The 23,935-nt window shown below is 45.7% G+C and overlaps 1 protein-coding gene across 3 annotated transcripts in view; it reads left to right on the top strand.

Annotated features, from left to right (window-relative positions):
• OPCML (opioid binding protein/cell adhesion molecule like) overlaps nt 1–23,935 on the top strand; it is a 571,617-nt gene that overhangs the window by 319,600 nt on the left and 228,082 nt on the right. For all 3 annotated transcript variants that reach the window (XM_062198476.1, XM_062198475.1, XM_062198474.1), the window contains exon 2: nt 379–611. In XM_062198476.1, coding sequence (XP_062054460.1) covers nt 379–611 — 233 coding nt within the window. The remainder of the gene's footprint in view (nt 1–378; nt 612–23,935) is intronic.

Below are 23,935 nucleotides of genomic sequence, written 5' to 3'. Positions count from 1 at the left end.
CCTATTTGAAATACTGCTCCACTTTTTTCTGCCCGGTGCCTCTGGGCAGCTTCTCCCACGGGGTGGTAAATGTGCTTAAAAACATAAACTAATTTTCATACAAGCCCAGGGGCAAAAACAGGAGGGAAAGCTAAGATAGTCACATAATGTGTTCCTAAATCAAACGAAAATGCTTCAAGACCGTCAGTTCTATAGGTTGATTCAGGCTACTCTTACCTAGTCTTAGGAAGTTTCAGCAAGATTTGATCATTTGCTTTCAGCACTATGTTGTGTTGTTTCATTTACTCCTCAGCGTAAACTCTGCAGTTAGCATTGGGTCTCTCAACATGTGCTCTCTTTTTCTCTCTCCCCTCCCTCCTCTCCCCGCCCCACCCACAGGTGTACCATAGATGATAGGGTCACCCGGGTGGCCTGGCTGAACCGCAGCACCATCCTCTATGCTGGGAATGACAAGTGGTCCATAGACCCGCGTGTCATCATCCTGGTCAACACACCAACCCAGTACAGCATCATGATCCAGAACGTGGATGTGTACGACGAAGGCCCCTACACCTGCTCTGTGCAGACAGACAATCATCCCAAAACCTCCCGGGTCCACCTCATCGTGCAAGGTAAGATACTCCTGGACCAGGAGTTGGCCTTCCACTTGGCAATGGAGCGGAAGAATAATCTGAGTCCTTGCTCTACTCAAATGTGAAGGCACAAAGTCAGCTTCCTCTGTTGGATCCCTAGGTGGAGTTGTGTCTTGGATCGCTTCAATCTGATAGGTTCTTCACCAAGTACTAAAGATCTCAACATTTCTCAATTCCATCACTAGTCCTTCCATTCTCAACAGTAGAAGTTGTTTGGAGGCCCTGGCCAAGCTCTTATAAGTTACTTAGCATGTGGGAGCTGGGGCAAGGGATATTCAAATGCAGAAAAGTGCAGTTATTTGGGGATAAAAGGCCAATAATCTTGGTGAGGAAGAATGTAACTGGCCTACTTCTGCCCGGCTGCTGAGTTTGCTCTGAGTGCTGACCAGTCAGGCTGCCTGGTGTTGCTGTGTGTTGACTCACTGTCTCTTAGCCAACAGGCAAGAGGAATGGAATCAGAATGCTCTCTAGGTCAACATTGGAAATTAAATCATATAATTTACAAAGTGTGTCTGTGTGGAGGCAGTGGAACTAGAAAACCTTAACATCTCCCATTATCCAACAACAACAACAAAAAAAATCAGCCCCATTCAAGCATAGTATCACCTATGCATTTTTAAATAGTTTTTTTAGAAAGCTTTTATTTAATAAATATAAATTTCATAGGTACGGCTTTAGGATTATAGCATTTTTCCCCCCATAACCACCCTCCCATCCCCACTCCTGTCCTACCTTATACTCCCTCTTCCATCCCATTCTTCATCGAGATTCATTTTTAATTATCTTTATATACATAAGACCAACTCTATACTAAGTAAAGATTTCAGCAGTTTGCACTCACACATACATACAAAGTATAAAGTACTGTTTGAAGATTAATTCTACCATTAATTCTCATAGTACAGCTCATTAAGGACAGAGGTCCTACATGGGGAGCAAGTACACAGTGAATCCTGTTGTTGACTTAACAATTGACATTCTTATTTATGATGTCAGTGATCACCCGAGGCTCTTGTCATGAGCTGCCAAGGCTATGGAAGCCTTGAGTTCACCAACTCTGATCTTATTTAGACAAGGCCATAGTCAAAGTGGAAGTTCTCTCCTCCCTTCAGAGAAAGGTACCTCCTTCTTTGATGGCCTCTTCTTTCCACGGGGATCTCACTCAGATCCTTCATGTAGGCCATTTTTTGCCACAGTGCCTTGGCTTTCCATGCCTGAGATGCTCTCATGGGCTTTTTAGCCAGATCTGAATGCCTTAAGTTCTGATTCTGAGGCCAGAGTGCTGTTTAAACAGTTTTTAATTTAAATTTCACTTTGTATCTTAGAAAAATGCAGCTGAAGAAATTGCAGGATCGCAGGTATAAGATACTAATTAGGAATTTAAAAGATGCGGATAGTAGTTCTGAGAAACAAGACAGCAATCCGAATGCGCATATTTGGAACTGACCCCAGCAGACCCCAGATATTGGCTCATGGCAGGAATGAGGTTCTAAGCCGACAGGTTCTGCCACCCAATGGCACATGTTTCCTCCACCAAATAAGAGCCTCAGAAGGACACTTCTCAGAGCTGTCTTACCTGATTTTAGCTGTCCAGGGTCCCTGGGCAAGAGCCGGGCTTTAGCTGCTGCCTTTTATCAGATCCCTTCTGCCATTGTCACCCTGGGCAATGTGCATGGTATCCTTGCTGGGCTAAGAGCGATCTCTTCATGTCTGCTTTCTACAAAATAGGATGCTACCCATTCATGCAGCTGGTGTGATGGGAAGAGGTTGTTAGGGGTTCATGTGGGCCTGTGTGTCTGTCACTGGTACAATTCGGGATACCCATTCTTTCCTTCTGGCCAGGGCATCCCTTTGTTAGCACAGCAGCCTCTGTAGGTCATTTATAGATTTAAAGATAATAGTTATTTTAGTTATATTTAATTCATTATTGGAGAGGCAGAGACACACACACATAGAACGAGAGAGAGAGAGAGATGAAACTCCCATGGACTGGATTGCTCCCCAGCTGCACAGCAACACTGAGTGGTGCAGGGTTGGAGCTGAAGCCCACAGCATCCAGGTCTACCCTGTGGTTGGCAGGAACCCAATTGCTAGAGCCATCACCTGCTACCTCCCAGTGTATGTAGTAGCAACAAGCTGGAGTCAGAAGCCAGAGGTGTGTCTCAGACCCAGGCACTCAGACCCAGGCTTGGCTATGTGCCTGCTATCTTGTGGGTCTTGTGGGTCTTTTTTTTCTTTTTTTTTTTTTTTTTTTTTTTTTTTTTTTTTTTTTGACAGGCAGAGTTAGACAGTGAGAGGGAGAGACAGAGGGAAAGGTCTTCCTTTGCCGTTGGTTCACCCCCCAAATGGCCACTATGGCCGGCACGCTGCACCAATCTGAAGCCAGGAGCCAGGTACCTCCTCCTGGTCTCCCATGTGGGTGCAGGGCCCAAGCACTGCCTTCCACTGCCTTCCCGGGCCACAGCAGAGAGCTGGACTGGAAGAGGAGCAACGGGGACAGAATCCGGGGTGCCGGCAGTGCAGGCGGAGGATTAGCCTAGTGAGCTGCAGCGCCGGCCTCCTGTGGGTCTTTATAAGGGCTAGTGCAGGGCCACAGAGCTGTCTGCAGCAACTTCTGTTACACGGCAGCCCCAGAGCTGCCATATTTCTCGACGCTTTGCTCCCATCAAGCCTTTCAGCCCTTCTTTCACTGCCGTGAGCTCTCAGATTCCCCCGGAGCTGCCATAGGACGGAAGTGTAGAGAGCCTGCCGGTTTTCATGGCCTGCATGTGTCCACCCAGGGGTTTGGGTGAGCGATGCTTACAGCTTTGGAGCCACATGACAGCCTGCAGCTGGGCATAGACACAACCATCACATCAGCTGCCTCTCCTGAGAGGATGGGGGACGCACTAGAGAGATCAGTCATCAGAGACAGGCTGGGGGTGTAGACAACAAGCGAGTGTGGCTCCCCACCCTGCCTGACACCTGGGCTTGCTTCCGAGGCGCTCAGGTTCTCAGCAGGGGACGTGACACCTCGTGGGCACCTCCACGGCCTTGACTGCAGAACGTCTTCAAATTCAGGAATTGTAGCACTGAAATAAAAGCTGTCAGGCATTGTAGAGAAACACGCTTGGCGGAGTCAGGCTGTCGCTTTGCAGGAAATAGAGTGTGAGCCTAGCAACATCAATGCCGGCTGTGAAGGGCTTGTGGAGCTGAGCTTCAGAGGGTGGTGGTCCCCATAGGTGCTTGGAGTAATCTGAGTGGGATGCAGGAGCCCATGGGGTCTCTCTGTGGGCACCCCAGCTTCAGGTCAGAACCTAAGGATGAGGAGGGGCAGGGCCACCACATTTCCTGTTCCAGAGTTAGCTCCTCACAGTCTCCCCAATCAATGGGGATGGGTGGATGGGGGATAAGGGACCCCCCCAACTTGAGTCACTTGGCTGGTGGGTCTCTGCTTTCACTGAGGGGCTACAGAGAAGGTGCAGGACTGCACCCCCTTCTGCCTTGTTCTTTCTTAAGAAGCCAGTTGACTTACCACACTGTGGCTGCAGAGACCCTACCACCCAATTAGAAAGAAGCCCAAGAGTCCTCTCTCCCTCGCAGCTATCGGCTTTTGTCCAGTCTATGGATTAATTTTTCAGGCTTAGTGTTAGTTCAGGTTAGATAAAGATAATGAAAGTTTCCTAATCCTCTTAAAGAAGATTTATCGGACTGAGTAGAAAGCTTTTGGAATACAATAAGGCATGTATAAAACTGAGGCCTAATCTTGCCTTTAATTTTAAACTGCTGATGGATATTGATTTTGTAATGAGAAAAACTGAAAAATTTCCGAGCTGCAACTTGTCTGTTTTTTTTTTTTAAACCACACATACAATGTTTATTTACCTTCCGTCCATTTGAGAAGGTTAATATCTCATTATTTCTGCCTACTATGTGCCATTAGCAGGAAGGACAGCAGTCTTGGGGGCTTCTGCCTTTGTTGTCCCTCCCACAATATGAGGACCGGAGAGAAGCTCCGTCAGCAACACTCACTGCTCTGTAAGGGGTCTTCTGCTGCACGTCTGATGGAATTAGACCAAGGTGTTCTCTTCGGAAGGAGATGCTGCCTTCATCAAAATACTGTCACTGCTGCCCGGGGTCCATCGTAGCCACGGAGGCGATCATTTCAGACACCGTATTAGTTTGCTTGATAATGCCGTCTACGCTGCATCCCTAGGTGTTCAGGAAATCCAAGGAAGGAAGAAGGAGGGGCGGATTAGTCAGGGAAGGAAAATCGACCTGGCAGGCCTGTAAGGGTTGAGATGTAGAGAAGAGCAGCTTCAGGCTCCACAGGCAATAGGTTGGTCCCATCGCCCAAGCAGTGTGAAGTGACAGAGCTGTGAGCCTACGTGCAGAAACAGAGCCTAAGCGATACTGTGCCAGAGAAATTGAGAGCATTGATCCTAATGTCTTGAAAAGTGAAGAATTAAAATGACATCACCTGTGTTTTTAAAAATTGTATTTATTTATTTGAGAGGTAGAGCTATAGACGAGAGAGAGAGAGAGAGAGAGAGAGAGAGAGAGAGAGAGAGAGGTCTTCTCTCTGCTGGTTCACTCCCCAAATGGCCGCAATTGCCAGAACTAAGCCAATCCAAAGCCAGGAGCCAGGAGCTTCTTCTGGGTCTCCCATGCAGGTGCAGGGGACCAAGCACTTGGGCCATCTTCTACTGCTTTCCCAGGCCATAGCAGAGAGCTGGATTGGAAGTAGAGCAGCCGGGACTCAAACCACCTCACATCTTGATGCTGGCACTACAGGCATAACTTAGACTACTGTGCCACTGTGCCAGCCCCTCCCCCTGCGTTTTTGAGTTAGTGGAAATGTTGGTGACCTCAGTAATAAATGGGGAGGGAGGGTCCTGTGTTATACACAAACACCAGTTTAAAACTTCCAAAGGGCCCGGTGCTGTGGCATGGTGGGTAGAGCCTCCGCCTGCAGTGCCAATCTCCCATATGGTCACCAGTTTGAGTCCCAGCTGCTTCACTTCTGATCCAGCTCTCTGCTATGGCCGGGGAAAGCAGTAGAAGATGGCCCAAGTCCTTGGGCCCCTGCACCCACGTGGGAGACCTGGAAGAAGCTCCTGGCTCCTGGCTTCGGATCAGTGCAGCTCCGGCCATTGAAGCCAATTGGGGAGTGTACCAGAGGATGGAAGACACCTCTCTCTCTCTCTCTCTCTCTCTCTGCCTCTCCTCTCTCTCTCTCTCTCTTTCTCTCTCTTCCTTTCCTTCTCTCTCTGTGTAACTCTGGCTTTCAAATAAATAAATCTTTAAAAAAAAAACTTCCTGCTGGCGCCGTGGCTCAACAGGCTAATCCTCCACCTAGCGGCGCCGGCACACGGGGTTCTAGTCCCGGTTGGGGCACCGGATCCTGTCCCAGTTGCCCCCTTCCAGGCCAGCTCTCTGCTGTGGCCCGGGAGTGCAGTGGAGGATGGCCCAAGTGCTTGGGCCCTGCACCCCATGGGAGACCAGGAGAAGCACCTGGCTCCTGGCTTCAGATCAGCGCGGTGTGCCGGCCTCAGCGCGCCGGCCGTGGCGGCCATTGGAGGGTGAACCAACAGTAAAGGAAGACCTTTCTCTCTGTCTCTCTCTCTCACTGTCCACTCTGCCTGTCAAAAAAAAAAAAAAAAAAAAAAAAGAAAAAGAAACTTCCAAAGATCGTCCCATGGATAAAGAAAACACACACATTACACAGATGTTAGAGAACTGGAGAACAGGTGTAACTTCATTCCATAAAGGGCGTATTTGCGATACTGAAAGAATTTACTAGCTTGCAAGTAGGTATGTTTTCTGAAGTTAACTATTTTTAGGGAATTGCAGAAATCCTAATGCATTTGTGTCTTTCTCCAGCACTTAGCACACTGAGGCATTGTAGGCAATCACACATGTTTGTAAACAGAGCAGAAAAGCAGGTCGATACCGATGCTGGAATGACACATGGACATAAAAAGTCTCTTCAAGCAGATGGACATGGGGATGAGGCAGACACTGCCCAGGTGACTTGGAGTGGACAGCAATGGGGAAAAGCTCCCTGGAAGGAAGGCGTCTTCAGTGTAACAAGCTAAATTTAGGGTGTTTGATAGCAGAGTAACACAAATTCCATGCATTTTCTTAGCACTCGACAGATGGGTCACACTCCCTGCCTCCCTTGACCTTCACAGCCAGCCCGGAGAGGCTGCAACTCAGAGATTGCTATCTTCATTTGCCAGTTAGATCACTATAGTTCATGGAGGTAATGCGTCAGGCCAGGGTCCCCTGTGAGTCACAGTACAGCTAGGTCTTGGGGCATGGCCATATGGCTCCAGGACATTCATCGTCCTAGCAAACTGCAGTGCCTGCACTGCCAACCATGGCTGGAGTTACTCCTTCAAGGGCTCCAGATCAACGGGAAATTTCCAGGCTCTTTTTTCCCTTCATTTTCTTCCTACCACTGATATTGCATTGCACCAGCGGAAATTGAGAACAAAGCTCAAGAAAGAATCAGCAGTGGGGGTGGGACCGCAAAGCTACAGCAAATGGTGTAGAAAGGCAGAGAAGATAATTAATTTCCTGGTATCTCATTCCTCCAGGGACACACATTCTAAATGTTACCACTTTATCCTATGTAAGTACTGAAAACCCGGCTCCCTTTGAGAATCCAGAATCTAATTGTCATGCTGAGTGCCATTAACTCTTCCATATTCTGAAACTACCCAGAGATTTCTATGTGCGCCTGGTGTGGTGTTTGTTAGGGACAGGTGGCATAGAAAGGTTTGGCCTATCTTTGCTTCTTGGGTTTGCTATTCTTTACCTGCCCTCGTGGCTAGTTCAGAGATCTCTTTACTACAAAGTATTTCCTTTCATAGAATGAACATTTCTTGTTATGCCCAATTTTATGGGCAGGGCTTGAAAGGAATCATGTGAAATTCTCACACTTGGGACTGCAAAGAAAGCATATACGATTTCTATGTAACCTAAAGACTTTGGGTCTTTTAGCCTGGAGTTGGATCAGGGGGACTGGTGGGTACCAAAGTGTAATTTTTCAGGGACAGAAGTCTGATTTGCCAACCAGCCCAGTCCTAGATATCACTGACCACCAGCCAGCCTCAGCATGGGACACACAAACTCTGAACTTGATCTCAGTTGATCCTTAGGTCTATATGCAAAGTGTACAGCACAGTTCCATTTTGCAAGTAATGAAACTGAGGCTCAGAAAGATTTAAACCCAGAGATGATAGAGCTACTAAGGCCTTGAAGTTCCCTGAACTACACTTAGCTGATTTGTGTTAAGCTTTTCTCACCAGAAAATAGCTATCAAAACACAAGTAGTCATCAAGGCCCTCAACAACATGCCTTGTCTCTGTTGGTTATTCTTCACAAAAGCCTTGCAAGAGGGAACAGAAATTTACCACTTTCCAGGACAAGACCATGTGATCCAGAGATTTGGACTGACTGGGAAGCGGCCAAGCCTCAATTACACCAGCTGTTTCTACTCAGCATCTGGTATTGGGCTCACCTTACCATGTTGATAAGATCTATGTAAATAGACAGGGAGACACCGCTCTTTATGAGATGAACACAAACATTCAACAGGTGCTACAGAAATAGTGAGTCCAATGAGACAGTTCTGGTAGCAGCAGCAGGCACACGTGGGGCCTGGCATGCATCCAGGTGAGCATTCATGGTAAGGCAAAGAGGTCAGGAGCTCAGGGCACACCTATTTTCAATGCTTCCTCTGTAATGAACCTCCTTTTTTTTTTCTGCTCTTTTCCCTCTTTTCCCAAATCTACTAAGTCATTTAAATGGCTGTGTGCAATTATGGGCATAACGGTCAACCTGGAATACACTGAAATTATTCAGCCTCTAAATTGCCATCACTCTTAGTCCCACAGAGGCATGGTAGAAGAGTAGGAAGGGCAGGGTGATGCATCAGATCATGTCCCACCCCACAGCCAAGCTTTGCTCTGAGCAGCTGAGCCTCTGATTTCTGGGCGCTCCCTGCCTGAGCTCTTGTCCTGGGATGAAGAACAGAATTGATTTTCTTTATGGGAACACATGTGTACTTTAATCCTGTGTGTGCACAGGTGCATATATGTGCACTTGTGTGTGTGTGCTTAGTCATTCCTTGGTATATGTGGGGGCCCAGTTCTAGGAGCCCTGCGGATCCCAAAGTCTGAAGATGCTCAAGTCCCTTGTGTAAAATGATACGGTATTTGCATAGAACCTATGCACATCATCCTGTACACTTCAAATCATCTCTGATTTAATAGTAATAGTAAATAGCAAAAATAGTAAATAGTAAAAATACATAATGTGATATCAATGCTACATATATAACTGTAATACAGGATTGTTTAGGGAATAAAGACAAGAAACGAGTCTCTACATGTTCAGTAGAGATTTGATTATTTTTTCCAGATATTTTCCACGTGGTTGAATCTCTAGAGGCAGGACCTGCAGATACGGTGGGCCCACTGTGTGTCTGTATATGTTTTGGGAATAGGATTCTGAGAAGGGGGTCTCTTGGTTTCTGATTCTATGTAACTATGCAAATGAAGCACACAACCAAAGGGTCCATAGCACCAAACAAGCCCAAGAGCTTCTCTGGATTCTGAAGTGGAAGCTGGACATGATGGCAGGGATGCTCTTTCTGGCTTTTATGTTTTACTTTCAATATGGTGCCTCTGGAGAATTTGTGCATAATTAAGATTCTCTGTACTCGGTATGTTTTCTCCCTTCACCCCTTGATGGGGCTGTTGGAAGCATTGCTGTCACAGTCTCATTGCTTATATTTTGTCTTCAGATGCCTTAGGATTGGAGTCCTAACACGCTAGTATGACATACTAGTTACCACTAGGCAGTGGTAGCTCTGAGTGTCATCCACCGTTTTGGTGGGAGAAGGTAGAAAGGAAGACACCCTCTCCTCCTAAGTTCCTTTCGGACATTTGTAGCATCCTTAGCCCACATCAGACTGCTTTCACACATACCAATCCAGTTCACAAAGGTCATGAAGAAGCAGAAATAAAAAGTGGTTTATTCGGGTGCAAAAATAGTTTTGCAAGCCAAGCATCATTTTTTTCATAATATACATTTTCTGTGAACTTTTTGCACATACAATTTCTAAGTTTTTGTAACAAAACAGAGTATCTTTTAATTTCATTTTCAGCCAAAATTTGCAGTGTCCGTGTGTGTGTGTGTGTGCTTTATTTATACACATTCTTTATTGAAGAGGTGGGAGGGGCCAGCACTGTGGTGTAGTGGGTAAAGCCACCACCTGCAGTGCTGCCATCCCATATGGGCACCAGTTCAAGTCCCTGCTGCTCCACTTCCAATCCAGCTCTCTGCTATGGCCTAGGAAAGCAGTAGAGGATGGCCCAAGTCCTTGGGCCCCTGTTCCCGCATGGGAGACCTGGAAGAAGCTCTTGGCTCCTGGCTTCAGATCAGCGCAGCTCTGGCTGTTGTGGCCAACTGGGGAGTGAACCAGTGGATGGAAGACCTCTCTCTCTCTCTCTCTCTCTCTCTCTCTCTCTCTCTGCCTCTCCTCTCTCTGTGTAACTCTGACTTTCAAGTAAATAAATCTTAAAAAAAGAGGTGGGAAACTAAGAAGGCAGGTACAACCTAGAAGTGATCAAGAATGATGTGGTCTTCAGACACCCCTGTACCCAGTGGAGGAGAGAACCTCAAAGCTCCCTTCACAGGAAGGGTGCCCCATCTGAGGCTCTTGCTCTATGCCTGACCTGGTTCCCTTTCTCTCCAAGTTAAGAGTGAGGTTCACTCTGACCCTGATCTCAGGCTGCGTCACGCAGCTGTGGTGTGACTCTGACACCTCCAGTAGCCAGAAGAGAATGATGTTCTCCCAAGTTGTGAAGCCCTGCATGACACCACTCTGTCTGGTTGGTGACAGCATGGTCCAAAGTGCATTTTGTTAAAAAAAAAAAAAAGACTTTTCCTTTCATCAGTTTTTTTTTTTTTTTTTTTTGAAATATGAACCTTTCTTTTGCTCTGCCCTGGAACTCAGATCGTAACATATGCATATTCACACACACACACACACACACTCATCATCATACATACTTACATACCCACCCCCAAACACAAAGCTTTCACAAGTTTCATGGCTATTTCTTCTATGGCCTCTGTAATTCCATCTCCATCTTCCTTGACTAGCTTGAGGTTTCATCCAGACATGCTCAATTCTTCCTGAAACACAGTCTACGATTTGCGAGAATAGGAAGAGAAGGTGTTTTCCCAGGCGAATGGGAGCATATGAGGGTCCTGGCTTGCAAAGTGAATGGGCTTGTGAGAGGCAAAGGCAGAGTGACTCTACTGGGATCCAAGAAGGTGCAGCCAGCTCTAGCACCTGGTTAGCTGATAGATCTGTCATCTGCTTTATTCGCAGTAGAATTAAATGGAATAATCAGCATAAAGCCTGCTCTCGAAATCTTCACCGATGTGGAGATGAGAAGGAAATGAAATGCCCAATTTCTGCTCAATTTGCATGGTGATTTTATGAGAGGCAAGCCTGCTAATCGCTCCAGAAAATATGGACATCTTTTCCTCATATTCTCCTGTTGCTGTGAGCAGAGGAGTAACCACCTATTAGAAGATGGGTAGATTAGTAAATGTTTATAAATTTCCTTAATAAAGTTCATCATGACCCTCACACAGCAAGGATTCCATAAAAGACTCCAAACTTCACCACCCACAAAATGAGTTAGTCATAGTTTAACATCAGGGCAAATAGTGAATTCAGAGTAGGAATAATTTTCTCCATGTGGAAAGTGTGCACGTGCTGGGAGGGTTGATTTGCATTCCCTAACCTAGTTTTGAGCTTGTGATCAACAGGTTTTGTGCTCAGACATAGTGTCTTAACAATAACTGTCCATTATACTTATTCCTGATTTGGCTTTTTATGAAAGTATCAAAAAATCCTTTTTTAATTTCATTTATGTATTATTTGAGAGTGAATAAGAAAGAGGGTGTTCCCGTCTGCTAGTCCACTCTCCAAATGTCTTCAACGACCAAGGCTGGGCCAGGCCTAGGCCAGGCAGAAGTTCAGAGCCAGGGACTCAATCCATGTCTCCCATGCTGATGGGAGGAACCCAACCTCTCTGCAGCCATAATGGCTGCCTTCTAGGATCTGCACTGCCAGAAATCTGCCCGGACAAACGTCTTCCTGCTTTTGAGTATTTTTGCCCTAATGGTTCTTCTTTATATGATGTTGAAAAGCACTGGAAGTGACACACGATAATCACCAGGAAAATAGGACAAAACTTTTCTTCCTAATAACCCTAAACCATGGCTATCATTCCCTGAGTACCAGATATGGCAGAAATTTTATAACCATTATCCAATCTTGTTTTAATTAACACCAGAAGGCGGGATGCGTTTTCCTTCTCTCTTCAATGAGGGCACTGAGGCTTGGAGACAATGAGGAACTTATCCTAGGTCACTAGCTGATAAGAACAGGATTATGATTTGAGTCTAGCCCAGTCTACAGTGAAGGCCTATACTCAACCTTTGTGCTGGAATTTGTCTTGCTTACATGCTTTTCACTTATATTTTTAAAAATATATGCAAGTTTTTATTTTTGGTTGCCATGTAGCATCTGTATCTGTATTTATGGAGTACAGAGTACACTTCAATACACGCACGTAATATGTAATGATCCTAGCAGGGCAACTGGCATATCCAGCATTTCAAACATTTGTCATTTCTTTGTGTTGGAAATATTGAATATCCTCTCTGCTAGCTGTTTTGAAATACACAATTAGATATTGTCAACCCTAGTTACCCAGCTGTGCTATGGACATCAGAAGTCATTCCATACCTTTTGAATAAGCAGGTCAGACTGCCACACTGCTTCATTTACAACACACACACTTTCTTTGTCAGGTTGTCTCTGGTTAAAGCTTTCCAGTCTAACATCTCTTCAGTCAGGATGCATCCTCCTTAAGCCTTTTCCTCTCCTTTTTTGTGTATCTTAGAAATTACAACTTCCTTCTTAGAACTAAGATCAGCTCTGTGTCTTGATTCCTAAATCACGATTTCTAGTTACTTTCTTCCCTAGCACCAATCTCTATTTCTGATTCTTTCCTGAGCCCCTCCACTTAGGTATCCCATGGTCACCTTTGCACGTTCCACACTGAACTTTTCTTGTCTCCAAAACTTGTTCCTTTTTTGATTCACAGTCCTATTCATGGAAGCACCATGCTCATGTAAAACCTGGGCTAACGCTTTGGCTCTGCTCTCTGTGTTGCCTCTCTATCAAAGCAGATGTCATGTCCAATGAAGGCGTTCTCATCTTCTCTGTTCCCACAGCCGCTGCCATCAAAGTGCGGAATCTCACCCTCCACTGGCTCTCCACTGTCACATTGTAAGTGACACCCATCCTCAGTCCCTCCCTCCTTGTAATTCGTTTTAACAGCATTGCCTAAGAATTCTTGACGCACACATCTGATCCTGTCACTTCCCCCCACTCGGGATTTTAACGACTGTCTTTTGATAATGAAATAAAGTCAAAACCTCTTAGATCAGCCTTCCAAGCACCGAACAGTCCAGAGCCAACCCTTCTATTCTACTGTGATTTCTTAGTTCTCCTTTTTATGTCCTACACACAACCTAGTCAGATTTGTCCTCATGCAAGCCCCATTTCCAGTACCCTGGATTCTTTGCAATTCATCACACAATCCATCTGTCTTGAATATTCTTCTCTCTCAAAGCCTGGAGGACAGTGCTGCCTTGTAGGCCTTTTTGTCATGATGGAGATGTTTTAGATTGGCAGTGGCCAGTGTGGTAGCTGTCAGCCACAAAAGGCCAGGGAGAAGTTGAGATGGGGCTAGGACACCTGAGGAGCTGAGTTTCTGGTTTCATTAATTTTATTTTATTTTTATAAGATTTATTTATTTTACTTGAAAGTCAGAGTACACAGATAGAGGAGAGGCAGAGAGAGAGAGAGAAAGGTCTTCCATCCACTGGTTCACTCCCCAGTTGGCCACAATGACCAAGCTGCACTGATCTGAAGCCAGGAGCCAGGAGCTTCTTCCAGATCTCCCACGTGGGTGCAGGGGCCCAAGGACTTGGGCCATCTTCCACTGCTTTCCCAGGCCATAATAGAGAGCTGGATCGGAAGTGGAGCAGCTGGGACTAGAACCGGCACCCATAAGGGATGCTGGCACTGCAGGTGACATCTTTACCTGCTATGCCACAGTGCGGGCCCCAGTTTCATAAATTTTAATGAATTTAATTTGAAACAGTCACACATGGCTTGTGGCTACTGTGATATTCAACGCTGTTTCAGTTGCTCAATTCCCAAAATCAAAGACTTTTTTGAACTCCCAGCTGCCATTCTACCAGTTGTTCCTTATGATAACTGTAAATCTTCCTTTCAAATTTTAGTTACTCAAGGAGCTGACTCTTCCCCCACTAGACCATCATTTACTTGGAAGCAAGAGCCAGAGGTGGCTCCATGATTTTTCATGTAGGCACAGGTCAGGGAAGGCAATTTGAATTGGTATGAACAACTCAGTATTTCTTTCCTAAATTTATATTAAATGTTACCCATGCATAAATATAAAAGAAAAATTCTAAATGTATTTTTAACCCATTATGCCAGGCTGAGGAAAATGCTGTTCTTATGAAAGGAAAAGCATCTCTAAAGGTGGCTGTGTGAAGAGAGATATTGGTGACTGGAGGCCACCCCAAGAGAAGCTTGGGGGCCTGGAATTAGTGCCTTTTGCTTCCGTGTGCTTAGCACAAATCGCTGTCACTGTCAGGCATCTGGTGAGTGAGGGAGTTCTTAGGGCCAGTTTTAAAAGGGTGTGTAATCCAGTGAGTCTGAGACAATGTCTTACATGGTCGCTTCAGTGGTGTTGGAAATCACCCCCAAACAAGGTCCCCCTGCCATAGCTGCCCTGGCAGGAGGAGTTACAAGTGCATGAACCCAGCCATCTGCAATCAACTTCATGAGATAGATTATGTGCTCTGATTGGCCAGTGAACAGACATTAACGACCAGTTAGCAACTGTGTTCAGGTCAATTAATTTATATTTGTATTTTGCAAACTAAAAGTTGCCCTGTTAGATTATTGATTCTTTGTCCCTGTATTCAATTTGTTTTTAATTGCACCATTGCTGGGCCAAGCCCTCCCTCCTGGCAAGCTGGCAATAAATCTGCCACCATCTCAACAATCAACAATAAATGTGTCTCTTCATGTCATTATTAATATGTCTCTTGGATTGCTTCATTACCATGGTTAACAGTTTATAAGAGCTGGATGGCATGCTGCCAGGAAAATTCCTTTCCCTAGGGGCTGCTTTGTCGTGATAGGATTGAAGTGCTCAGGCCTGTGTGTGTCTGAGGACAGGGGTATGGGATTTAATTTAATATAACTGGAGTACATACAAGCCACCTAATCCTCTTTTATCATAAATAGCTTTAGAAGAAGATATCGTTGAAACAGATATTTTACTCTCTTCCAATTCTTCTTCTTTTCTCATACTACTTTTTCTCTTTTTTATTGTCTTAATTTGTTCTGAATTTCTGTTCAGATGGGTGTTTTCCCCCTTCAAATACAGCATAACCCTTACCTGGGTGGGCTCCCATCTGCAGGCATGCGTCCCCCAGGGGGCTGGTGTGTTGTTGCTGGATTTTTGTCAGTTGTGAGAGGAGAGGCATTCCCTGTGCTGGATGTATGAATGTTGATTACCCGAGTTATAGAAAGACTCAATCAGAATGCCACCCAAATTGAGGTCAGTAGCATAAAAGAATAAGCTCTGTTTTATAACAGAGAGCATCATTCATTATAATATTGTTATTGGCTCTTTTAGCTATTGGAATTTTTCAGGGAGAAAGCACAGATTTTAAATGAACTCGTAGGTTCACAGAGGAGATTGCCTGTGTCCCAGAAATGCCAAGTGATAAATTTCCACAGAGCTAAGCATGTTCTAAAACCCTACAGTGCCCTGCAGACCATGTGCCGTTTCCAAAGCACAGGTTGCCCGAGAACAAAAGATTTGATCTCTGTCAGACACAAACTTAACAGTCAATTTGTTTTATTCAGGATATGGATTTTAGACTCACACACTTCTTGGTGTATCACTCTCCAGCACAGGGGCCCCCGTCCACTTTTGTTGCTGTAACAGAATACCCTAGACTAGGTAATTTAGAATGAGCAAAAGTTTATTTGGCTCATGGTTTTGGAGATGGGAAGTTCAAGAGCAGGTGCCTCCATCCACTTGGCAGTGGGTGAAGGGTTTTGCCACCGCAGAGGGCATCCTGAGGTGAGACAGAGCAAGCTACTAGCCTGGCTCTGTCTTCCTCTTCATAGAGGGTCATTAAAGTCTTCTTGCAGAGCCCACCCCCACCCCCATTACTTTCCTAAGCCCCCACCTCTATCACCATCAGCATGTGAATGTAGGGATTAAGTTTCTCACCCAAGAAATTTGGGGGACACTTTCAACCTATAGCAGCAGGTAAAGTTGAGCTTGTTGAACGGGAGTAGCATGCAGGTAGTTTCATGATTCCCTTGGTAAGAGTCCAAGTAGCTTAGAGAGCAAGAAAAGGGCAAGGAGAGGGGCTGTGGGGAGAACTTGCTTGCAGGTGCTGGCTCTGTGCATAGCAGGTAAAGCCATTGCCTGCAGAGCCGGCATCCCATATGGGCACTGGTTCGAGTCCCAGCTGCTCCACTTCTGATCCAGCTCTCTGCTGTGGCCTGGGAAAGCAGTGGAAGATGCTTGCAGAGCTGTGCGTGGAGGATGTGAAGGGAAAGGATGGAAAAAGAGAGAGGTGGAGAATGGTCAGGAGGAAGAAAAGGCGGAGGAGTCCCAGCCCGTAGCTCAACATTGTGAGCTCACCTCACCATGTGTGGGGGGGATCCCGGTCACCTGCTCCAAGGCATGTGGCCTCCTCCTGGGCCTGCCCCGAGCTCTCTTGGCAATTGTGTGCTGCTGCTTTGCTGGACTTCTGTCAACCAGAGGCAGGAAGCAACTATGGGAGTAGTAGCAGGAGTGCAGCAACAGGCTCAGGCCAGCATCTGCCTCTGACCCTCTCGTGTCCACCCCTAACCACCTCCACCACCACCACCATCTCCACCCCTGCAACTACAGCTGAGAATGCATCACAGCTCTGGCCACAGCTGGCTGGGATGTGTTCACCAAGTGCTGCAGTGGTGAGGCTCAGCGAAAGCCACAGGGAATGACAGCTAAAGCCAGAGGCAAACCTAGGGAGAAAGGAAAGCCACCTTACAGAGCTGCTTCTTAGTAAGAGGTTTGCAAAATGCGGATCCTGGTTTGCCTGCTTGCTCTATGACCTTGAATGGGTTACTTAGCTTTGCAAAGTTGAAGAGTTGTTTGTTATTATTTATTTGATGAGAGAGAGAGAGAGAGAGAGAGAGAGAGAGAGAGAGAGAGAGATGCCATCTACTGGTTCACTTGCTAAATGATTGCAAAGGCTGGGACTGGCCTGGAGCTAAAGCTAGAAGCTGAAAACTCAATCCAGGTCTCTGATGTAGGTGGCAGAAACCCAGTTACTTGAGCCATCAGCTGCTTCCCAAGGTCTGTATTAGCAGGGAGTTGGAGTCAGGATCCAGAGCTGGGTGTTGAACTCTGATATGAGACACATATGTTTTAATCACCAGCCAAAAGCCTGCTCCAGTTACAGAGGTATTTGTTGCTGTTGGTGGTGGAGTTTTTGTTTTTGTTTTGTTGTTTTTGAGATGTTTATTTATTTATTTTCACTTATTTGAAAGGTAGTGCAAAAGAATGAGAGACATAGAAATCTTCCACCCACTGGTTCACTCTCTAAATATTTACAACAGCCAGGATGGGACAGGCTGGAAGCCAGAAACCAGAAACTCCATCCAGGCCTCTGATATGGGTGACACGCACCCAAGTACTTGCACCATCACTGTTGGGTCCCAGGGTGCAAATTAGCGAGATGTTGGAATCAGGAGCACAGCTGGAACTTCAGCCCAAGTATTCTGATACAGGAGTGGGTATCCCAAGAGCTGTCTTATCTGTTGCCCCAGTTGCCCACACTCATCCTCCTTACTTCTAAATATCCTTCTCATAACTGTTTTTGATATTGTCATCATAATCTTGTGGTCTCATATCTTAGTGTTCCTTCTAAAAGAATTGCCCATAGTAAGAAATAAGAAATGAAGCAGACAACTTTGAGACAGAAAAAAACAATAATCCCCGAATCCTCATCAAAGCTGTCATCAAAGGTTGTGTTTTCTTTAAGAACCTCCCATCCAGCATCTATATGACATACGCTAAGAAATGCAGAAGTGAGAGATCTTCCCACTTTAGTGGCGACTACTGTATACCAAACTGAACCTCATCATATCTCAAATGGCAAAAAGTGAAATGAGAAAACAAATCTATGCTCTAGGTTCAAAAGGAAAAAAAAAAAAAAAAACCCAGCACCATGGCCACAGAACACACACAGCGCCACATACCTGCTCTCAACAGCCATCCATGTGAGTGTTAAATGACAGAACCTGAGCTCCGGCCATGGCTAATCTAAAGTCCCCGCCTCCAATAACGAATCAGAGAAGGCAAAATAGCTACTTGAGGAATAAAGCCTCCCAGGTCTTGGTTCTGCAACAGTGGGGGGGAAAGTGAGGGGACAGGAAATCAAAGTTCCTTTAAAAACATTATCACACATAGAGGCAAAATGTCCCCACAGCAGGAAAGAAAGTGGAAAACACACCAAATCAATCACCTTAAAAATAAAGCTTAAAATCTTCTACCACATAAGATGTAGGTGGGGAGGGAAGAATGGGCCCAACAGCTTGAAAATGCTTTATTAAAACTGCATGCTGACTGCCACAGCACATACAGGAAAATGCAATTAAGGTCAGGCCATTAAAAAGGTGCCCAAGGATAGCTCTGAGAAAGACCAGGGGGCAATCAGCAGGCACTCAGACAACTTTCAAAGGAAACTCACTTTGCAAAAGGGCCAGATAGGGGAAGGAAGCACCTGAAACTAACCAGCCCCGTGGTGAGATCTCTTTGCAGCAGCTGTAGGAGGTGAAGATGGCAGCTGGAGGTGGGGAGGAGGTGGAGGGGAGAGGGGAGGGCCTTTTGGTGCTTTTCCTCTAGCTGGGTGTGAGCAGGTTCTAGCAGCATCAGTAGTCGTTGGTTTACTCTCCATTTCATCCTCAGTGGCTAATACCTCCCTAAGGGACATACGTATTCAGGAGGTGATGACACATCAAATACCAGATCATCAGAGCATCTCTTTGGGCCCATAGGAAGGCACCTGCCTTCCCACCGGGTTCCGTGCAGGTGGTGTCTTGGCAGGTGTGGATCCCTAGAGACCACAGGTTGCCCAGCACAGGGAAAGGGACCAGTGCCTTGCTGAAGAGCTTGTCTTCTCTTTAAAAGAGCTAGGAGACAGAGTACACATGTCAGGTGCATGGTGCCTGGCTGAGGCATCCTGCCAGCTAGTACAGAGTTCCTGACCAGTGCGTCCTTCGGTGAATCCTGCAGCGCCCCACTCCTGCCTGCTTTGCATGTACCTGGAGGGTGTCGTGCAAGCTCAGAACTGCCACATTCCAGACCCCTTGGGTTTATCTCTACCACCCCACCCTGCTGTACCACCACTGCCTTTCACAGCTGACTGCCCCACCAAAATAAATATACCACGAGTTTAGGGACAAACGATTTACCTCCGTGGGGGCAGATACTTACCTCTACTGCATGACACGGTCAAACATGGATTAGATCCTCAAACCTGCTTATTCAATGTGTCTGGTGTGTAATGAGTAATCAATAATTGTTTAATGATAAAAGGAATGAAAACATTTGATTTATAGGAACTGAAGCAAATTGATGTTGGCGTATGTGTGCATGCAAAAATAAACAAGGCTCATATAATAGAGGCGTAACTGGAGAGTGAGGCTCTTGCTGACCACCAGTCCTCCCTCACAAGCTAGAAGTGAATTCCTCATTCAAGAGTAGTGAAGGCACTTCCTGTGCTGACTCCAGGGATCCTGATTTTCTTCCGTCCCAGTAGACCACCTGCTGCTATTTACACTGATACACATGTTGCTCATTCCCTCTGGCTGGGCGCGTTGGTGTGCCAGCTGCTGTGGCTGTGCAGTGTGTCTGCAGTGCTCAGCCTGCAGAATATCACTCCTGCCCTGAGCTTTCCACTCCGTTTCTACCGTAGACTTTGGAACACTGGCAGGCGCGAGCAGGTTCTTCTAAGGCTTTAGCAGAAACATCGTTACTAAGTGCCTACTGCGGCTGCATCAAGAATGGTTTTATAGACTTCGGTGACTTTAGGAGGGGAAAACAATTTCTGGGCACAATACAATTTGGAACACGCTCCCATTTTCCTCAGAAACTATTGACTCGCAGTGATTTTCTGTCTCTGGTAAGTAGATGTTCCCCAGGCTGCAGCGACTGTGGATAAACGTGTTGGCAGTGCTACCATTGCAGGGTTTGGCTTTTGAGTTATGCTTGCTTATTTACAAGAGTTACACTTGCTTTATTACTTTCTAAAGTTGCCTGTTGTTCCGGCTCTTCTTCTATCAATCAGATTCTCAATCCCTCTCCCTTTAAACAGGAAACTCGGATTTCAGAGCAGGAAAGGGCTCTTTCTCAGGCCCCAGGGCCAAGCCAACTTAGCAGAATCATTAGCCTACATCTACATGTAGTTGGCCTGCAAACATGGTGATTATGCAAAGTCCTACGCAGCTGTGAGAGATTCCACTTAGACGCAGGAACAACTTTGGGTTCCATAGATCACAAATGGGTAAGAGGGGCTGTAGTGACTGCCATTCCTTGGAAGAATGCGTGAGTGTGATGTACGGTTAATGAACGATGGGCCCAGGTGTCAGGGGGAGAGCTCCAAGTAGAAAAGCCGTCCAGCTGGGCCCCTGCCTTCTCCTGCTCCAGTCTCCCCCAGCGTCACCTTGCTCGTAGTTAGATGAAAAAGTGGGATGCTGCTTCCTACGTTCTGATAGCAGACCCTCTGGCAAACTCCTCTGCTCTCCTGCTTCCTAGGCGTCTCAGCGCCCCTCTTTTAGTAAATTCAGCACGTCTCTGTGCTGCAATGCATTTCCAGGCCACCAGCCTGCTCTTTCTTCACGTGTTGAAAGCTGTACTGGGTCTCAGCCCGTTTTGCCTCTTCCGAGCAGTGTGGGGTCCTTAGGTGGCACCATGTTGCCAGCATCCTTTAAATGCAAGGGCCTCAGCTCCCTAGGATATCAGCCTGCGGTTATAAGAGGGTGACGTAGTGAGTCAAAGGACCTAGAAAACTACTGTGGTGTATGTTACATAGGATAACTTAGGCACTTTCCAGGATCTGCTTTGTTGTTGTTGTTGTATGATATAAAGGAATACAAATTGATGGTCTTAGAAATCTCTTGTTGCTCTAGCATTCTAGACTTTTATTCCTGGGAGTATAGATATTACAATCTTCTTACAAATTACTTTTTCACAACATGGAGGAATAGCATAGATTTTATTACTTACACTTGTACAAATTTATGTAATATATAGATTTATAGCACAGTCAATCCATTGCTTCACCAAATATTTATTAAGCCCAGCAATGTGAATGTATTTTCAGTGAGCATTTCTTGGCCGTCATCTATGAATAAGGTATTTTGCTACATACTGAGGATGAAATAGTGGAAGGCATCTTTGTGTACCTTTTCTGGGATTTTTTCTCACCCTCTCATACTATATTTTAAGCCCTTGGGGGCACAGATTGGTTGTGTCCATCTGAGTACCTACAATGTGCAGTGTGGATGATAGCCCTCAGTAGTGTTTGCTCAGTGTAGTGAAATTGAACCCCACTTTAATTCTAATACTTACCTTTATTTTTGTATTTTTAATGAAGACCAAGTGTATCAGCAAAGGAAGGGATAGGTGTATTTCCAAAGCTTTCTTTCTAGTTTTATTTTTTTTCCATTGAACACATACTCTGGGAAATGTTGCAGTAGGTAAACTGCCAGTCTAGATCTACCATACACTTGCTAAGGTATCCTCCTGATCATCAGATCAATTAGATTACCTATTTATTTGTTGATTATCAATTGTATTCATGATGTGTAGAAATTTGGGGCCAGGAGAGAAAGTATGGATAAGTCCTGGGAAATTTTTGTCCTTGAGAAGAGAACATACCCTGAAAACACCTAGAGAAACTTGTTCAAGCTAATCAACCATTTACTTTCCCAGTGGGCTGACTTGGCATCTTGCACTGGATGTCTTCAAGGCAACTCAAAATCAAAATCTCCAGAATTGAACTCAACTGTGGCCTATTCCCAGGGTCCCTCATCCTTGTGATTGGCGTCATCATGCATCTAGAGCCATGAGCCAGAAACTATGAGCTTCGGCTGAGATACCTCTCTTCCTTCTGTCACTTTAGATGATGGGACTGTCTCAGTCAGCTGAGGCTGCTATAACAAAACAGAACAGGCTGCAGGCTGGGAGACCAAGATCTAGGTGGAGTCACAGCTGGGTTCTGGGTGAGGCTGTCTCCTGGACTTGCTGTGTTTTTATATGGCTTGCTTTTACTTTGTGTACACAGAGATCTGTGGTGTGTTCTCCTCTTCTTATAAAGACCCCAGCCTTATCAGATCAAGACCCTGCCCAAAGACATCATTTATGCCCAATGAACTCCTCTAAGGCACCATCTTCAGGCACTATCATCCTGGGGGTGAGTGCTTTGAAGTACGAATTTTGGATGATATAATTCTGTCCATATTAGGTGCCAAGTAAGGAAACTCCAGATTTTCACAGCTGAGAATTTTAGATTTATGTATTTTAAAGGCTGAGTGACAGAGAAAGAGGGACAGAGGGAGAGAGAGATACCTTCTATCACTCCCCAAATACCTGCAACAGCCAGGTCGAGGCCAGGCTAAAGCTGAGAGCCAGGAACTCCATCCAGGTCTTCCACAGGGGTGGGTGGGGGTCCAAGTCCTTAGGCTATGTTTTACTCCCTTCTCAGGCACAATAGCAGGAAACTGGATCAGAAGCAGAGCAGCCGAGACTCAACCCTGCAGTCTGATATGGGAGGCAGACTTTGCCAATGTTAGCTTAACACACTGTGCCACAACACAAGCTCTACCATAGTAGCTTAACACAATGAAACTATTGCTCATGCATTGGGGAGATGAGGAAGACAGTTACTCAGGAATAAAAGTCGATGGAGGCTCTGCCATCTTCAAAACATGTTGCATCATCTCTCATCACCAATATGTAATAAGCAAACTAGAGACAAGGATGAGAAATGACACAACAAGGTGTACATGGGGGTAGGGAGCACTGTTTTGATTCATTTCTTTGTGTTTTGTAGGCTAGATTCCTAACCAAAGGAATCTTGATGGGCCACTCACACTGTGTTGAGTGGAACTCCCCAAGAGTCCAGCTATGAACTCGGGGAGAGATCAGAGTCCCAGTCTGTCGCTGTGATGCCAGATCCTCACCATTCGTCAAAAATGCTTCTCCAGTCTACCCACTGTTGCACCTCTGCTATCCAAGAATCCAGTACTGGATATCATTGTCAATCACCCGAATTATTGCAAAATCCTAATAACTTTTTTATTCACATCTACTCTTTTTAGTTTTTTTTTTTAATTTCAGAAAAATACACGAAACACAACTTACTCTTTTAAAATGTATAGTTTGATAGCATTAGGTACATTCACAGTATGTGCAACAATCACCCGTTTTCATCACCAGAACTTTCCTATCCCAACCTCTGTACCCATTAAACACTACCTTCCCATTCCTTTCTCTTCCCAGATGCTAATATACACCCCACAATCCCTCCTGACCATCTCCAATTGCTGCTGTAGCCAGAATGGCCCCTGAAAAGAATTCTACCCATGTAGTCATTGTACACAGAGTGTCTGGAAACCCGAGTACTTTCCCATCGAGTCCAGGAAATCACAGAATCTCCTTCTGTGGCCTGACTCAGAGCTCTGAGCCTGGCTGCCTCTCTGGCCTGATCTAAAAGCATCTCCCTCCAGAATCTACACTACAGTCAGCAGAAGCTTTTTCCCTTCAGAGTCACATGATTTCCGGCTCGTCCTATCTCAGGATCTGTGCGCTTGCTGTTTCCGCCCCCCGGCCCCCAAAATGCTCTTCCTGCCTCATTCACCAAATTCACTTCTTTGGCTCATCCAGATCTCACCTCTACTGTCAGCAAAATCTCCTCTCGATTTCCCAAGTAAGCCCAACTTGCCCGTTAGAGAATCTCCCAAGATTTGCTCTGCAGATTCAGAGTATTTGTTGAGTTATTACATATATTTTCTAAATGTCATAATAAATATCGCTGTCCCCACTGAACCT

The sequence above is a fragment of the Lepus europaeus genome, chromosome 7 (assembly GCF_033115175.1).
Source record: "Lepus europaeus isolate LE1 chromosome 7, mLepTim1.pri, whole genome shotgun sequence".
In the NCBI taxonomy this organism is placed as follows: domain Eukaryota; kingdom Metazoa; phylum Chordata; class Mammalia; order Lagomorpha; family Leporidae; genus Lepus; species Lepus europaeus.
Note: the sequence above shows the minus strand (reverse complement) of the source record. Positions and strands in the feature narration are given on the sequence as shown.